At 40.1% G+C, this 18,882-nt stretch overlaps 2 protein-coding genes and 1 long non-coding RNA gene across 3 annotated transcripts in view; all 3 read right to left on the bottom strand.

Annotated features, from left to right (window-relative positions):
• Positions 1 to 27: 27 nt before the first annotated feature.
• On the bottom strand, positions 28 to 1,617 carry LOC117084714 (collagen alpha-2(VIII) chain-like). Its single transcript, XM_033213291.1, has one exon. It carries the CDS (start codon positions 1,383 to 1,385, stop codon positions 822 to 824), a length of 564 nt encoding a protein of 187 aa, XP_033069182.1. The 5' UTR covers positions 1,386 to 1,617; the 3' UTR covers positions 28 to 821.
• Positions 1,618 to 7,977: 6,360 nt separating this feature from the next.
• LOC117084730 lies at positions 7,978 to 11,908 on the bottom strand. The gene is made up of 3 exons (XR_004437636.1): positions 11,090 to 11,908; positions 10,163 to 10,211; positions 7,978 to 9,719 (listed from the first exon to the last, which is right to left on the bottom strand). It is a non-coding gene; the product is annotated as an uncharacterized LOC117084730 (long non-coding RNA).
• Positions 11,909 to 12,885: 977 nt separating this feature from the next.
• LOC117084698 overlaps positions 12,886 to 18,882 on the bottom strand; it is a 32,590-nt gene continuing 26,593 nt past the window's right edge. The window contains exons 5-7 of the mRNA XM_033213290.1: positions 17,844 to 17,983; positions 14,226 to 14,316; positions 12,886 to 13,015 (exon numbers count right to left, since the gene is read on the bottom strand). The gene's annotated coding sequence lies outside the window, so the exon portion shown is untranslated. The remainder of the gene's footprint in view (positions 13,016 to 14,225; positions 14,317 to 17,843; positions 17,984 to 18,882) is intronic.

Below are 18,882 nucleotides of genomic sequence, written 5' to 3'. Positions count from 1 at the left end.
CACACGTCTGTTTGTGTGAAGAAGCGCACCAGTACCTCTCAAACTTCTGTATCAATGTGTCCTCATGGCAGAAGGCAGCCTTTCTGTTAAATCCGGGAATTTATCAGAACGAGGACTACCCAAGCCTCATTTCAGAAAGAAGTCTGGTATTCTCTTAGAAACCTATGTGACTGTCATCCCTAAGTATATTCATGTTTTTTCTCTTGATCTCAAGAGAATCAAGGGAAACCGACGCTTCAGAAAGATGTCTCACATTTATCCTGTGGCACTCAAAGTACCCCAGGTCAAGATAATATGAGGAAGAGTCAAGCTGTCAAGTTCAGTTTCCCAAGATCTATTCCACAGAGGATGAGCAAATCTCACTTCAGAGACGACTGACTGAAGGGCAGTCTGGTCCCAAAACCATGGAGAATTAGAATATGAGGTGGAGAACTCAGAAAAAAATGTTAAAATCTCTCCGGAAAGTAGAAGCCTGGGAGAAAACCAAACCAAACCCACTCTCCCATTGCCACATGGAGGTACAGTCAACGTTTTGCGCTCACGGGGGAAGTGGAGGCTTTTCCCCCTGTCAATGTCGATGTTAAGGGAGTGAGGCAGCCTGAAACTTCTTGCTCCTAGGTCCCACAGTCTCCATTCTCCTTCCTGCTGGAAATCTGCGCTGTGACCAGAGGAACCAGAAATGGGGTGAGATCACTTAGGGGACTGGGTCATAAGATCAAAGGCCAGTCTTCCAGTAATGACAGTTCCTAGGCAGACTGTGACATCACTACATTCCACTCCTCCTGATTGGGGGGAGGGACCACATCAGCGCAATGTCCGAGTTACCACTCCATGATGGGGGAAGGAGACACAGGGTTGGGAAGCAGGTCCTTGGAGACGCCCGTGGGAAGAGCCCAGGGAGGTTGACCTTGAGGCAGCAGGAGGGGAGGGCAGAGTCTGCAGCCGGGAACCCCAGGAGTCACCAGCCCAAAGTCAACCAGGGATGACTGGCGAGGATGGGGCCTGGGGCTGGGGGACCCAGGTCTTTGGCGACACGAGCCCAAAGAGCCCAGGGAGGTCGAGCTTGGGTCGGCAGGAGGTGAGGGCCTAGTAATGGAGACGGGAACCCCAGGAGTCACCGGCCCAGAGTCACCCTGGAGTGATTGGTGAGGGCAGGGACTGGGCTGATGCTGAAGGGGCAGGGCTGACTGACAAGACTTTTGCGTGGGGATCCCAGAGACACCTGCATTGGAGGGCCCTGTCCAGTGTGCCTCAGCAGTCATATGGGCTCTGGCAGCAGTCTTGTCGTGGGAGGGATCTGTAGCTGGGTTGGGGGCCATGGCCTGGTGCGTTTTTACCTTTTTCTTGGCTGCAGCCAATCTGTTCTGCGGAGTTTCTTCCGCCATCGCGGGGTGGGAAAGGGAGGTGGGGTTGGGGTCACAACAGCGAAATCCCAGCGAGCACTGATCAAGACCTCCAGTCACCTACCAGGCAGCTCTGCGACTGAGCCACAGGAGTGGTAACCAGGGCACCAGTAGAATGTAGAATAGGGGCGTGGCCTTAATGCTCCAAGCCTATTGGTCATTGTGCTGATGAAAGGGAAAGGGGCGTGGCCAGGCAGCAGTGTGTCCAGAGGGACCCGTGGCTCATCAGGAAAGCTACTCATGCAACCGCTGTTCCCGCCCACTCTGAAAGAGGGCAGGGACTGCCCACTCTGGGAGAGGGAAGGGGCCAGCTTTTGCTTTAAAAGCTTCAAAACTTTAAAAAATATATGTGTGCATACTTTATATATAGATGTGTGTCTGTGTGTGTGTATCTATATGTTCCTCTAGAGCTGTCTTCATTACCTAGTTTCTATGCAAGGTCTATGATTTTGGCCTATATTTTTATCTTCAAATACAGTACAAAAATTACCAGTATTACCTGAACTGAGATACAGATCTTACAAAGATGGAAAATCCATAGCATGCTTGATGATTAATGAAGCAGACTATATTATTCAACATTCCAATAAGATAAAATAATCACAATGATTTCTCTTTTCTGGAAAAACGTTTCTCTTATTCTCCTATGTTATTGTTAAGATTTTTTTTTTTCTCAAACAAGAAGCACGTTTAATATCTGGAAAAATACAAAGGTTTTGGGCCAGGTGTAGAGGCTCAAGCCTGTAATCCCAGCACCTTGGGAACCTGAGACGGGTGGATCATCTGAGGTCAGGAGTGCGAGACCAGCCTGGCCAACATGGTGAAACCCCATCTCTACTAAAAATACAAAAACTAGCCAGGTGTGGTGGTGGGTGCCGGTAATTCCCGCTATTTGGGAGGCTGAGGCAGGAGAATCACTTGGACCCAGGAGACAGAGGTTGCAGTGAGCCAAGCTCACACCACTGCACTCCAGCCAGGGCGACAGAGCAAGACTCCATCTCAAAAGAAATACAATACAATAAATACAAAATAAATCTAAAAAGCTTTCAATTTAATAAGCACTCAAAGCTCTTTACCGGTTTAAAACAAACACAAGGCCCATTTTGCTAGAATCACCTGGCCTCTCTAAGCCTTGCAAACAAAACTGAATTTCTCACGTGATACTTGGCTATGACTTGCAATCATGAAAAGCAAGAATTGTGTTATGTCACTGTGTACTAATTGGTATCTGGAGTTCACACAAGGCTGGGATCAAGGGTTGAATCTTTCAAGATTTGCTCCATAACCTCGGTGCTTCTTAACTCAGACCAAACTAAACTTTTGTCTAGAGTTCTACAATTTACAGTTAGTAGACAAGAGTGGTTCTCAGTAATGTAGTCTCTGGACTAGCAGCACCAGCAGCACCTGAGAACTTTTCATAAGTGCAAATTCTCAGGCCCTACCCTGGACCTGGTGAAGCAGAAACTCTGGAGTGGGGTTCAGCAATCTGTGCTACAGTCATCCCTCCAGGTGTTCGGGAACCTCTGCCATACAGCAGGTAGAAAAATGTGTTTCCTTCTGTAGGTCAAAAGCCAGGGATACTCTATGTTGTGTCTCGATATGCAACAATGGCATGCAATTAAAACACATACCTCTCCTTCCTACTCCCACCCTCCATCCAATGTGTTTTATTTTCATGAGTTTAAAAAGAAAACAAGTGGCTATCAGAAGTTCAGTCTAAAAAGTATATGTACAAGTATTAGTTCTCATCCAGCCTCATAGAAAACCATTTACATCCTCTCACAGCTAAAGTTTTAAAAAAGTATCTTCACAATCTAAGTCTCAGGCACACTAGCAGTTCTATAATAAAACACCAAGTAGATCAGAATGTCCAAACTTACTAGAGAAGAAAAGTGGAATCATTGGCTATATTTCCAAATTGCATTCAAAGGAAATTTAAGTTCTGAATTTTTTTCACCTTCATACTTCCAAGATAATAGAATTCAACTAGAACACTCCATTCCTTCAAAGCCTCTATCGAGGCAAAGTTTGACTGTATTACATCTTGCTTTCAATGGATATAAAGCAGAGTCCTGGTAGGCACATTATGCATACCTGCAAAGATGCAGAACTAAAAAGATGCAGAACAGTTCCATCTGTTCCGTATTAAAAGAAAAGTCCTGTAAACCTTGGATGGTGAGTGTAATCCTTCAGCACTAGCGCCAAAACCTCCAATATGAGAAGATACCAAGAACACCAGTAGCAAACAAAACTAAACTCTTGGCCGGGAGCAGTAGTTCACACCTGTAATCCCAGCACTTTGACAAGCCAAGGTGGGAGGATTACTCAAAGAAAGAGTTCAAGACAAGCCTGGGAAGCATAGGGAATTCTCACCTCTACAAAAAAAATTTTAAAAACAGCTGGGCCTTGTGGCACAGACCTGTCATGCTAGCTACTTGGCAGGCTGAGGTGGGAAAATTGCTTCTTCCCAGGAGTTCGAGGCTGCAGTAGCTGTGATTATGGCATTGCACTCCAGCCTGGGTGACAGAACGAGACCTAGATAATTACATTCTCTCCTGCTCCTGTTTACACTAAAATCACTAAGTTAAAACGCTTTCAAATTTGACAGGATAAAAATCAAGTGAAATGTGACTTTGGAGTTTGGAGGTCGAAGGAAGGAAGAGAGGGAGTAACGGAGAGAGGGAAGGAAGAGAAGGAGGGAGGGAGAGAGGAAGGAAGGAAGGAAGAAAGGGGAAACAGAATGGGAAAAGAAAGGAAAGGAAAGGAAGAAGGAAGGAAGGAAAAGCAAAGAAAGGAAGAAAACAAAAAAAGGAAGGAAAGAAGGAAACGAAAGATAAAGAGAAGGAGGAAAGGAAAATAAAGGAAAGGAAAAAAAGGAATGGAAAGGGAAGGGAAGGCAGAAAGAAAAGAAAAATAGAAAGAAATAAATAACTTACTAGGGGAAAGTTTTAGTAACCTCAATGACAAATAAAAGGATTGTATCTTTAGCCTGTAAAGATATCTTTAAAATTACTCAGAAAAAAAAAAAAAAAAGAAAAAAAAACAAAAAAAACCCAAATGATTTTCAACAGAAAATAGGCAATGGAGAAACAGTCACTTCTCACAAAAATAAAAATGGCCAATAGGTACATAAAACAGATTCAAAAGCATTAGAAATCATGGAAATGTCATGAAAACAATGACATTTTCTGTATAAAGGCGCAAAGATGACAAATGGAAGGGGGAACCTGGAGCTCTGTTTCTGTTGGTAGGAGTATAAACTGAGACACTTTTCCTGGAGGATAATTTGAAAATTTCTATTCAAGACCCTCAAAATTATTACCCTCCAGAAATCCTACTTCTATGAATTCAGTCCAAAAAGGCTTGCTCGACTCCATTAAAATGTATATATAAGAAAATTCACCTCTGCGGTGGCAATGATAAACTTAATATACATCCAGTTATTAAAAATGATGATGCTAGGATACATTTCCTGTCACAGAAGTATGCCCAAAATATAGTAAGTGGCAAAAGACTATCTAATATGATTCTACTTTAGAAAATATTTACATGTATAAAAAGTATAAAAAACAACAAGCCAGAATGTTTTGAGTGGCAAATTAAGGATTTTTCTTAATATTTGTCATCCAAATTATTACAAAAAGAATATGATTTCCTTTATAATCAGGGAGAAGTGTTATTTTCATTTATTGATATGTAAATCTCTTTTCTTTTTCTTACTTTTCCTCCCGTATGTATCCCAAGTAGGCTAGAACTCCTGCCTCTTGAGGGAAACCAGCCCATTTGTGGGAAGTGCACTACGTAAAGCTGCCCATCTTCCTTTTATTTTAAGAGATCTGGAGACATTTTTATTTCAATTGTTGTATTGTTCTCAGAATATATGTTAATTATGAACTAGGCTGGTCTCAAACTGCTGACCTCAGGTCATCCACCCAACTCAGCCTCCCAAAGTGCTGGGATTATAGGTGTGAGCCACCACACCCCACCACCACTTCTCCCATGTATACAGGGTAGCCTTTTTCAACTTCTAAGAGCTCTTTAAAATAGCAAAGCCCTGCCATAATGCAGCGAAAATACGAAGATATAAAATGTGTAGTAACACGTTTTTCTTAACATTAATGAAAAAGCATTTTTCAATCAGTCTGTATTTTCACAGAAAGGACAAAAATAAAAGATTCAGAAACAAACTGTATATACAAAGTACATATACCCTGAAGCTCCCAAATGACTGTGAAGCCGTCACTTCCAAACCCTACTGCCCACCACCCAAAACACTAGGAGAAACGAAGAATGTTGGCCTTTCCCAGTTTCAATTATCAGGAGCAACGTACTCAAAGCCCAGTTTAAAGAAATGTTTCTGCAGAGGCTTTACTGTACTGGGGATTTAGCCCCTTCTATTCTTCTAAACTCAACTGATTTCTGCTTGTATATCTTTTTTTTTTTTTTGAGACGGAGTCTCGCTTTATCACCCAGGCTGGAGTGCAGTGGTGTGATCTTCACTCACTGCAAGCTCCGCCTCCCGGGTTCACGCCATTCTCCTGCCTCACCTTCCCATGTAGCTGGGACTACAGGTGCCCGCCACTGCACCCGGCTAATTTTTGTATTTTTAGTAGAGACGGGGTTTCACCGTGTTAGCCAGGATGGTCTCCATCTGCTGACCTCGTGATCCGTCCATCTCGGCCTCCCAAAGTGCTGGGATTACAGGCGTGAGCCACCGCGCCGGCCTCTGCTTGTTTATCTTTAATCATTTCCCCATTCTGCTTTCCTTCAGGGTTTTTGATTGTCCTTTCTAAGAATGAGTTAGAGGCTTAATTCATTTTCATTCTTTTCTTAATGACTTCAGGATTTTAAGGCAATGAACATTCCTCTGAGCTCTCCTCTAGTCTCTTAATAGGGAACAATTGCATTATTACTATTCTCTAGATATTCTGCAATTTTAACTTCAAATCCCTGTGTGACCTAAGGGCTGTCTGCATGAATTGTAAAATTCCACCAATCAACATTTGTTTTCTGGTTTTGTTAGTAACTTATAGATTTAACTAAAATCAGAGAATAACATCTGTCTTTTTTCTACTTTTCAGTATTTGGGTGTTCTTCATTGAAAAAGATTAGCCTCTTGAATGTTCCAGCTAGGAAGAGGGAAGTAGCGGGTGAGAGAGTGGAGCAGATAGAAGTTTCGTATTTTAACTATGGTTTAATTCTAAGCATTCTAAAATTTCAATGGATTTTTTTCAACTATGAATTACAAGGGTGTTTAATTTCCAAATTCATGTAGCTTTTGGTTAATCTCTTCCTTATTGACTTCTAACCTTAACTGCTTCACATTTACATTATAAATTATATGGTGTGGATGGCACCAAATATTTTTAAATCCTCTGACTTGCTTTACGGATTAGTATATAATTAAGGTTTCTCACACAGTCCAAAGATGCTCAAGAACAATATAGAATATCTAACTATTGGGTACAGAGGTCTGTATTTGTCCATTATACCATGTCCGTTCACTGGTTATTCAAATCTATATATGGGCATTCTGTATAACTTACTTATAGTAAGCAGAGTATGTTGAAATCTCCAAATATGATGGCAGACTTGTCAATTTCTCTCTGTGGTTCTTTCAGTTTTTCCTCTGTATTTTGAGGCTATTTTGATAGGGACATAAACTATGAAAATTGGTACATCTTCCTAATTAACAGTCATTTAGTATCAAGTTGTTACTAATGCTTTCTGTTTCAAAATCCTATTTTGTTTGAAACTGAAGCTCTGTCTCTTGTTTTTGGTTAATGTGTACTAGCATATCTTTATCACTCTCTCTCCTTTATAAAAACTTTCAATCTTTTCACATCTTCATATTTTAAATATGATGGATTAAAACAGCTGGATATTGTTTTATTTCGTCCATCGGTCTAACTGGTAACTTTCGTCCATTTACATTTGTTGTGACTGATTTATGTGGACTGCCTTCTGTCACCTTTAGAATTTCTATTTCACTTTCCAATGTAATTTTAATATTTCCTCCTGGTTTTCCATTAAGACATATTTCAGACCTCATTCTGATCTCCCTCTCCCCGCCAACCCCACCAACTTCTGTCCTATCATTTGTCCTCATGTCTCTCCGTGTAACATACGGACTTACTTTTTGGAGATAATCGTCTAACCAATTATTCCTTTCTTCTGGTGTCTAATCCATCCACTGAGTTTCTTATTTCAACAATTACATTTTGTATTCCCTTATTTCATCTTATTCTGAGACAGAGTCTCACTCTGTCACCCAGGCTGGACTGCAGTGGCACGAACCTGCAGACTTGGCCCCCTGGGCTCAAGTGATCCTCCCACCTCAGAGAGTAGCAGGGACTATAGGCAGGTGCCCCATACCCAGCTAACTTTTTTTTTTGGTGGTGGTGGTTGGGTATTTTTTTGGTGGTGGTGGTTGGGTATTTATTTTTGGCAGTGGTGGTCGGGTATTTTTTTCTTGGTGGTGGTGGTGGGTATTTTTTGTAGAAACGAGTTCTCACCATGTTGTCCAGGCTCGTCTCCAACTCCTGGGCTCATGCCATCCTCCCATCTCAGCCTCTCAAAAAGTGCTGGGATTACAGGTATGAGCCACCATACCCAGCTATGTATTTTATTTCTGTAAGTTCTATTTCATCCATTTTCCCTTCAGATCTTCCTCATCATTCCTGGTGGTCTTACTGCTCACTCAGTTTTATGAGTCCATCTTTTTTGATATATTAGGTTTATTTCACATGTAACTATTTTCTCCCAATTATAATATTTGAAGTCCGTGTTTGGCATCTGATAATTCCAAAACCTGCAGTCTTTGGGAAACATATTATTCATTGTTTCTGACAATTCTGAAATATGTTCGGTTGACTACTTGAATGCTATGATTTCACTGAATTCATTGTTACCTGCTTTTAATCTCTGGGAATCCTACAGGCTTAAGTAAGAGATGCTTTCCTACAAACGTATCTGTGTCTGCTTCTGATGAGAGCTGTGGACACAACTAACATGAGACCACTTTACCACCGTGCATAATCCTGACATCCTGTTGGATTCTCTTGGAGAATGTCAGGATTATACAAGGTTTCTCAAATTTGGCTGCCCAACCTTGTTCATTTATACATAGAAGACTAGACTGCTTAGTATAGGTGGTGACTCACTTCCTCCTACCCTGAGAAAAACAAAACAGATCTCTCATCTGAATGTGATCACAGAAGAGGAAACTCTGAAGGTGAATAACTGGAGGTTCTGGGCAGCAGGGAAAGACAGGTGTCTTTCCTGACCACAGAAATAGGTCAGAAGCTGCCCTAAAGGCTGTGTGCTCCAGGATTTCACTATTTAGCTCAACAACCAGTCCCTCCATGAGAGTAAACAGAAGCTTCTCAGAGCACCATGTTGTCTTTAAACCACAAATTCTTGCTAAAAGTCATGGTCATGGTAAAAAAGCTATGGCTTTGGAAGACTTTCTTGGTAATGTCCTAGAATTAAAGTTACAGCCTGTGTTTCATGTTAACTAAAGAGGAAAGCAGCCTCGCCAACATCCTTCTGCCCCGTGGCTTGCTCTCAGCTCCTCTTGGTTGGGCCTTGGGCTGCCAGACTGTCTGGTTTTAATCCTTGCTCTGCCACCTGTGACCCTGGACAAGTTACCTTCGGTTACCTTCAGTTACCTCATCTACAAGATGCAGATATCAGTAATACCCTCTTTTTAAGTTTTTAAGAGGATCGAAAGAGTTAATAAAAAGTAACAAATAAAAAGACTTGGTAAGTATAGGTCCAGAGGGGAAAAAAAGGAAAAATAAATCAATAAAGAAATAAAGAAATAAAAAAAAAAGACTAGTGCCTAGCACAGAAAAGTTCATCGGCAACTAATTCTATAACATGAACTCAATTTTGCAAAACTTCAAAGTACATATAACTTTTAACTTACTAGGGTATACATATCAATAATAAATTGACAACTGCAGCCATGTTTGCCTACAGCAAATATAACAAAGACTAAACAAGCAGATACTAAATCATTAAGTGATTATCAGTTAGTATCTTTAATTTTCTTATACTTCTATATTTTCTATAGATCATCTTTATAACAAGAAGAAAACAAACCAAATGAAAATGAATTGAATTCTCTCAAAAAGAATTAAGTCAAGACAGGAAGAAGGCTCGCAAAGTAATATAAAATATCTCTTATGGTTTACGTAAAATTCTTAATAAAAGTACCTTCTTTGCTCCAAGCTGCACTCTGGCTTTGCCTTTGAGTCAGGTGGCATTTCTTTGCACGCTGACCGGTTCTATTGAGTAGGCACTGCTTCAGCCCTACAGGAAGAACAAAACATCTCTAGAACACACCAGCATTCCTGATTCCCACTTGAGAAGGCCTAGCAAGATGGCATATACCTCAACAGCAGCAGATCAGTGTTAAAACGTCTGGAGACAAGGGGAAAAAGTAAAATCGGACCATTTACAGAATCTCACAAGAACCAACAAACTGACGTTCTAAGTGCCCAACCATGAGCAAATTAGAACCTTAAATAAAGGTCACTCTTAATGCCGATCCTAGCATAGATTCAGCACCAAGTACAATCTCATTTCACTGGTTGACCTTTTTCATTCTTGAAAGTAGGAGCTATGAAAATAAAAAAAAATAAAATAAAAAACACCAAAATTTCTTTAAGAGAACCTTCTACTTACAACCTAACTTCCCATAATCGAAACACTGTATTGAGGGTGAAAATTGGATGTTATAAGAAAATAATCACCTGTTCTGTGAGAAGTTCCATACATAATGCTCCTCCACCCAATACATACCTTGAAAAGAAAGAAGGAAACAGAAAAAATTATCACGAGAATTATTCCTGCTCGAACAATTTCTACGTGCCCTATAGTGTCTACTATAGACCATTCACCTTAATAATTGTTCTCATGACATTATTCAATAATAAAATGAGGGAAAGAAGTCCTCTTCACTCCCTTATCCTGGAGAATGCAAGCGAGTGTCTCTCCCATTTGCTTTCCCCAAATTCTGGGACTTTTGAAAGTAACAGTTTAATGGAAGGGAAAGAAAATCTACAAGATAAACTCTCTAAAACATTAAACTTGGGTAAAGAATCAGGGGATTAAAAATGTTTATTCTTTGTGTATTTCATTTCTGAAACATAGAAATCTATCTCCCACTGCTTAAATCTGTTACTGGACTAAGAGAGTATTGTATAGAATGTGCACTCACTGATTTAACAGAATTAGAACATCCAGGCACTCACTGAGATTTTGCTTCCACAACCACTCAAAGTCTAGTCATTAGTTAATGAGTTAACACCACACTTGATCTTCACATTTTGGAAATTCTGACAGTAGACGGGGACTCGTTTTGGGAAAGGAAGTATACAGTAGACGTTGTTCCCCATTACCCAGCCACCACCACCTTTCCTTTAAAGTACCCCCACTCTTCCTTTAAGGTTGCAGAGTCTCAGAAAGTGGGAAGAAAGGAAGTTTCTGTTTTCAGATTAAAACAAAGTACATTTGTACAACCACATAATACCTATGCAAAGGGCTGTTGAAATCTAAACACAAGAAAGAAATAGTTCTAGCACCTCCATCAAAAGGAAGGTAAGTAAACTTTTCTTAATACACAGTGTCAGCAGCAGCGACACCAGAAAGTGGTCGACTCTACTACTGTTTTAAATTACCTTCATTTTGTCAATATGTGTTCCACATTCTTAATGCTCTTTGTCTCCAAAGGGTTCCTGCTGAATGTTGAGACAGTTCAAGAACACCAGAAGAAAAAATTCTTAATAATCCAAGTAAGGATCATCTAAGATAATTTGCCATATATACAGACACAGTCATATTTTCAACTTTAAAAAAGTTCAGTTGTCAAAGTTGTACAGCAAACACTATGCTAAGCTTAGCCTCTTCAGGCATTTGATTTATAATCACTGTAAAGAAAAGCCAGTCACAAAATGCCACGTTTTGTATGATTCTATTTATATGAAATGTCCAGGACAGGCAAATCTACAGAGATAGAAATTAGATCAGAGGTTGCCAGGATGAATGGTGGGGGAGACAGGTACGTGACTGCTGATGGGTACGGGGTTTCTTTTTAGGGAGATGAAAATGTTCTGAAATTAGGCGGTGGTAATGGTTGCATAACTCTGAATATACTAAAAACCACTGAACTGTACAATTGAAGGGTGAGGCTTATCACATAAAAACTGTATCACAATAAAGCTGTCAGTTTGAAAAATGTTTGGCTATGTCAAGAAATAAAGAAATAGGGTCATAGCTAGAAGATATGGGATATAAAATACATGGAACAAAACTGCTCAATAATCTAACTAGAATCACACAATGTTTAAGTTTTACCCTGACTAAAATCGCAAGCTTTGGGTTTTATTGATATTTCACATTTTTTACTTCTTCCTAAGTCAGCCAATAATTCCTCCTCCTCACTTAATAGTGGACTACAAAGACCAAGCCATTTTGATTCTGCCGCCAATGGGCTTTCACATTTCATTCTCCTTCCATACCCATGACTACCAAACCCATATAGGTTCTCCTCACTTCACTCTAAGACAACAGCGTGGCCCTCAAACTACCCTCACACTCTTCAAGCTCTGTGAGGACAATGTGTCTCATATTCTCTTCTGCTGCCACCAGATCTATTCTAAGACAGTTTCTTTACTGTTACTCCCTTGTTTCTCAACCAGTTACATAGATAGATGAATATCCAGGCATAATAGTTGACTCATCAGAAAAAAGAAAAAAAAAAAGATCTGTCACCAATCCATGGAACTGTTTGAGTACAAGATATTACGCCAGCACTATTTCCTACAAACCTTCGACATGAATCCTGTCCTCCTTGTTTTATAGCTCCAACTGGTTTCCTACACTCTGAATCCCTCATTCTCTTTCCTAGACACCTGATTGTGTTTACCTGTTACCTACATAAATAATTATCCTTCAAATTCCACCAGCTGAGCAAACCCCACTCACATTTCATGGCCCAGCTGGGATCCCACCTACTTCATGAAGAGTAACTCTTTGCAGCTTTAAACCTCACAGAAATTAAGCCCATGCTTAGCTTTTCTTTTTCTTTCTTTTTAGATGAAGTTTACCTTTGTCACCCAGGCTGGAGTGCAGTGGTGCAATCTCGACTCACTGCAACCTCTGCCTCCCGAGTTTAAGCGATTCTCCTGCCCCAGCCTCCCGAGTAGCTGGAATTACAGTTATGCGCCACCATATCTGGCTAATTCTTTGTATTTTTGATGGAGATGGGGTTTTGCATCTTGGCCAGGCTGGTCTCGAACTCTTGACCTCAAGTGATCCACCCACCTCGGCCTCCCAAAGTCCTGGGATTACAGGCGTGAGCCACCACGCACAGCCAAAGGTTCTATTTCTTAAGTTTGGTGTTGGGCATGTGGACGTATGATTTAATGTTTTAAATAAGAAAGAAACCTTCCTGGTGTTTTTGTGTTTTGTTTTGTGTTTTAGGCCTGTGTGCTCCATTCACTCCCCCATATGAATCCATAAAGAAGTAGCCATTAGCAACTTCAGTCAATATATACCGGATTCATACTCTAGGAAGACAACCCAGCTGACAACCACAACAGTTTCTACGATAACAAAAGTGAGAGAAAATACTGACATTAGGGTCACTTCAAGAAAGTTCAATCATCAGATATATCCCCAAGCAAAAATATACACAAAAAGCTAAGTTCGAAGCTTTTGGAAAACTACTACCATCCTTAGAGTAAGTACGGCAAAGTATTGTTTTACGTCTTTTTTTTCATCAAAATACCTCATATAGCCATAGATTTTAAACCATGACATCTTATCTAGATTCCATATTAGATCATTAACATTTCTTCTAGATTCCACTATTGTTTCTTTGCATCCTTTATTTTTAGTATCTTAAACATACTTCATTAAATATAACACATACATTCAGAAAAGTACATAAAATATACCTTAAGGTATACCTTAACATGTTATCGTAAATTATTGGCCCATGTAACCACCAACCTGGTCCAGAAACATATTCCGGCCAGTATCCAAGAAGCCCACAAATGTCCCTTCCAGGTCACACCTCCCTACCTCCCCCCTGGATGGACTCCTTACCCTAACCTCTATGGAATCACCTCTTTGTTCTTGATAGTTTTACTGCCCAAGTATGAATCCAGAAATAAGTGTTTCTCAGTTTGCTTTTCATTTTAGTCCCCCTAAGAAGCCTTTTTAGAACTTTTCTTCCTAATTCTACCCCCATGCCCCTGTGGTGGAATTTCAAAACCACAGACATATTGTATGTTGGTTTATGTTATATGATCCTTTGGAGGGCAGCAGACCATTATAACGCGTCATGTTTTCTTTTACTCTAAGGAGCAATTTTCACTCCACTGCAGGTGACACTGCCTCCACTAAGAATGAATGTCCTAACCAACATTAGTTTTGCTATTTTTGAGCTCTATATAGAGGAAATTATACAAAATAGGTTTCTGGGGTCTGGTCTCTTTTGCTTAACATAGTGTTCAAGGTTCGCCCCGCTGGTCCCACTCAGCTGTAAGCCATTTTATGAATACCACAGTTCTTCATTTTCTTGGAATGAACACTTGGGTTATTTTGTTTGGGGCTATAATAAATGATGCTGCTCTGAACATTCCTGTCTTCTGGTGCCTACCGTACTCTTTTCTTATGGAGTGTATATCCACACGATTCCTGAACCATAGTGTATGAGTATCTTCCACTTTACCAAATTGTTTTCCAAAACACTTGTACAAATATACACCCCCATTCAAAAAACAGAAAGTCCCGCAACAATTTTCTTACCTTAAAAGGTAAGTTCAGCAAATTATCTCCCAAGCCTTCTTTTTCTTTTAAGATCTCAAGATCACTGTGCAAAGGACTATCAGGGTCAACCCTAAGAATCCCAAAACAAAAAGCAGTTCAAACAAAAAGATAATATTTTTCCAACTAACTCAAAAATGAACCAATCTGAAAGCTAAAATAGAGCACCCAGGGTAAGTTCCAGAAAGAGAAGATCTTAAGCTGCTCTAATTTCCCAGGAAAAATAGAGGTCACTATAGCTTCCAGTTCCTTTACAATAAATGTCCAAAAGAGATCCTAATAGCCTAAATCTGATCTGATAAGGGGGTTCAGAGTTTGCAGTCATTCTAACGGAAAACAGTCACATGTATATAATTTTCTCAAGAATTCAAAAGAAGTTTAATATGCTTTCCTAAACTTGTATTATCAGCCAAGGGGTTCAAGGAGAACAATCTGCCATGGACAGAACTATGAAAAGTTAAGTCGCTAAAAAATCGGTATTATTCCACAACTATCCTATATATACATGTCCAATATGACTTCCACCCCTCACTCTCCCCCCCTTTTTGTTTTGTTTTGTTTTGTTTTGTTTTAAGAGATAGAGTGTCTCACTCTGTCACCCAGGCTGGAATATAATGGTGCAATCACAGCTCATTGCAGCCTTGACCTCTCCAACCTCAAACGATCTTCCTGCCTCAGCCTCCCAGCACCCCTAGGAGCTGAGACTACAGGTGTACTCCACCTATATATTTTAAAAGTAATAACATAACTATCTCTACAATAAGAGTTGATTGTGATGCTTTCAAAACTGGGGGAAAAGTCATAAAAATCAACTTGGCAATCATTCTCTGTATAATGAAATGTATTACTCTTATTTACTTTCCAAGCACTATTGCTCAAGCTTGAGCTTTTTGCTAGAAGATAAAAATCATGTAAGAGTTCATTCTATCAGGAAAATGACAAAAACAATTCTGATGGAGCTATAAAAACATTTCTTTAAATCCAGAAACAAGTAAACTCATCCTATCTTACGCCCTACATCTTTTGGAACTTGACTGCCTTTGAATTTCACAAAATAAAGCTAGTAAACATGTCCATTTTGGTCCACTTTTAAGAAATGACATTTATAATCTTACAACAGAAAAGAGAAAAGAACAAGAAGAAGAGCAGGGATTTAGAGATCCTTTCCTGTCGTGTAACTCTGTGATCTGTAAATGTCCCCGAGCTCTTTCATAAGTCTATCTGAAGCTTGCACTGACCCAGACACTGCAGCCCGAAACACAAAAGCCACTTTTTACCAGGCTCTACTGAGCCAACTAATTTTCAGATTTAAGGTATTTCAACCTGATCTAAAAGATTACAGTAGCCAGGCGTGGTGGCTCACACCAGTAATCCCAGCACTTTGGGAGGCTGAGGAGGGTGGATCACTTGAGGTCAGGAGTTTGAAACCAGTCTGGCCGACAAGATGAAACCCCATCTCTACCAAAAAACTACAAAAGTTAGCTGGGTGTGGTTACACGTGCCTGTAGTCCCAGCTACTCTGGAGGCTGATGCAGGAGAATCTCTTGAACCTGGGAGGTAGAGGTAGAAATGAGCTGAGATGGCACCACTGCACTCTGGCCTGGGCCACAGAGTGAGACTCCATCTCAAAAGAAAACAAAAGAAAAAGATTGCAATAAACATGGATCATCACTCAACATTTTAAGAAGTAAAAAAAAAAGTCCAATTAAATGAAGCATTATGAAGTTTCAAGAGAATATAAAGCTAGACACGAGTCTGTTCATTTCCTATTTCTTATCATCTGAAAAACTCTAGCCAACATGCTCCGACCACCAGGGACTCCACGATAGCAGAGAATTCAGTATGAGTCCATTCCAAATCCCAGCAATTTTTGAAAATACTAGAAGACACTCAAGGTGACACATTACTAACTGAGACTTCCATCCATAAGACTACAAGCGAGAATATTACACAGATGGTCTAGTTCACACATGGAGACTCTGAGAACCATGTGTGCCTACATGCAACTATTCTCAGTTTTTCAGTGCAGGGACTTCTCTAAAGAGGAAAACACATCGATATCTTATCCTAAGACTAAATAGAAATGGAACAACTTTTTGGTCATGTGAAACTAAAGGTTTTAAAGACTGCACTACACTCTGAAAAAGAAAAATAATCAAGTTTACAAAGGTATTACTTCCTAGCTATGTAACCATGAGCTCATTTCCTATCTATAAAATCTGAGAAGTTTCTCCTCTCTAAAATATGAGGGCACCTATTTCACACAGTGGGTATGAAGACTAAATCAGAAGATACATAAAGTACTTAGCATAGTATCGGTCATGCAAAGTGTTCAATAATTTACACTTGTTTTGAACATAACTAAAACTGGAATCGATCACAAGACACGGAAAGTACAGTAACATTAATTCAAATGCTACAAAGTTAGTTTTTTAAATAAACAAGATATGAGAAATTGTCTAAATGTCTTTCCTCTATGAAAAATTATTAATTACACTGATACACAACGAAGACTGAAGGAGGGAGAGTAATTTATCTGGTTTCAACACTTGGCATCTACTGGCCTAACAATTCATTCCCTGTTTTGGAGAACCTGTGCCCAAGACAAAGTAACTTGTCCTCGGCTTTCATGGAGTTGGTAAATAGCTCTAATAGAAGACAGGAAGTAGTAAGCGTTCAGACTATCATCTGACGTTTCCCTACTCTGTCTGAGCGCTTCATGTATATACACACATCATTGTCACCTATTTTTCATAGCAGTCATCCAAAAGGTATGTACTGTCTATCCGTATTTTACAGTAGAGCAAAGTGAAACCCAAAAAGGTGTGTTTGTCACCAAACTCAATGTTCCTTTCACATCCTGCCGCTTCATATAAAAGAGATGTGAAGTGAAAAGAGAAGAACAACTTTTGGTTTGGTCAGAGCAGGATGGACCAAAGTCACCTTCACGAAGGAGAAATAATTTGAGTTGTTTTGAAGGAGAGAACGAATGTGAGTATACAGATGCCACAGAAGGAAGGTAAGCAGAGAAAATACCATAAACAGGCTGGAACGGGGCATACACAGGGATCAGCAGGTGGTTCCAGGATGTGAAGAGCAGATGAACAGGGTAAAAAGTGGCTATTCATAGATGAGAAAGATAACCTTGGGTAAGAAAACATATGACCGTGGCTAGGCACGGTGGCTCATGCCTGGAATCCTGGCACTTTGGCAGGCCGAGGTAGGAGGATCGCTTGAATTCAGGTGTTCCAGAGCAGCATGGTCAACACAGTGAGACCTCATCTCTACTAAAAATCAAAAAAAGTAGCCTGGTGTGGTGGCACATGCCTATAGTCCAAGACACTTGGGAGGCTGAGGCAGGAGGATCGCTGGAGCCTGAGAGATCAAAGGCTACAGTGAATTATGATTGTGCCGCCGCACTCTAGCCCAGGCGACAGAGCAAGACCCTGTCTCAAAACCAATAAACAGATGACTGAATCTACCACTAAGGCAGGAATGGAGGAGGAGAGCAGCTGAATTCGGCAGGTTCACGAATTGCCAGGTATTAACTATATTTACTTAACCAAAAAGTCCAGGCTCTAGCTATTTATACACACTTACACATTTAAATGGTCTTGCCTTTCAGTCTTCCTAATTTTCTCTAATATTGCCAAATTTTCTTTTTCAGTTACTTCATCCTCCAACTGTTTCCCACTAATAGGCTCTTCTTTCATCTCACAGTGATCTCAGTCTTCTATATCCTTCAAAAAGAAGAAAAATGTTAGCTTATTCAACCTGTTTTTCTTCAGCAGTTTCTTATGCCAAAAGTTCAATTATTCTTGATTCAATGGGGGACAAGAAACAGAATATATCTACCCTATGGGGAGAGACAAAAAGCCCACACATTCCATTCAAGAGGCTCCCACCTTGTATACACTATATTTTATTTAAAAGCTAGACTCTGTGTAAAGCAGATTTAAAAGCGTTACAAAGTCATAACTATTACTAAATAAGCCATCATTTATTTATTTACTTCTTTATTATTACTTTTTTTTAAATAGAATCTCACTCTGTCACCGAGGCAGGAGTATAGTGGGGCGATCTCTGCTCACTGCAAACTCTGCCTCCCAGGTTCAAGTGATTCTCATGTCTCAGTCTCCCGAGCAGCTGGGATTTCAGACCTATACCACCACGCTCAGCTAATTTGTTTATCTTTTTAGTAGAGACAGGGTTTCACCATGTTGGCCAGGCTGGTCTCAAAGTTTTGACCTCAAGTAATCAGCCCACGTTGGTCTCCCAAAGTGCTGGAATTACAGGCATGAGCAACCACGCCCAGCCAAGGCATCTTTTAAATCTCCTCTTATGAGGAACTTTTGAGACAGTTTAGTAGCAGGTGTCAAGAACCTTAACTGTTCATAGTTTGTTCCAGAAACTCGACTTCTAGAATTGTATTCCAAGAAACTAGTCTAAGATGTAAACACAAATTTAGGCATAAGGATACCTATTACAACCTTGCAACCACAAAAACACACACGAAATCTGCATGTGCAAAAATAGCAAAATAGTGAACTCAATTCCATGAACTATTAAGAGGCCACTGAAATACCAACAGAGCATAATTTATCCTGTATCGAAAAACTTTGAAATGAAAAATGGAATA

This window comes from Trachypithecus francoisi, unplaced genomic scaffold, assembly GCF_009764315.1.
Source record: "Trachypithecus francoisi isolate TF-2019V2 unplaced genomic scaffold, Tfra_2.0 Contig00503, whole genome shotgun sequence".
NCBI classification, from domain to species: Eukaryota; Metazoa; Chordata; class Mammalia; order Primates; family Cercopithecidae; genus Trachypithecus; species Trachypithecus francoisi.
Note: the sequence above shows the minus strand (reverse complement) of the source record. Positions and strands in the feature narration are given on the sequence as shown.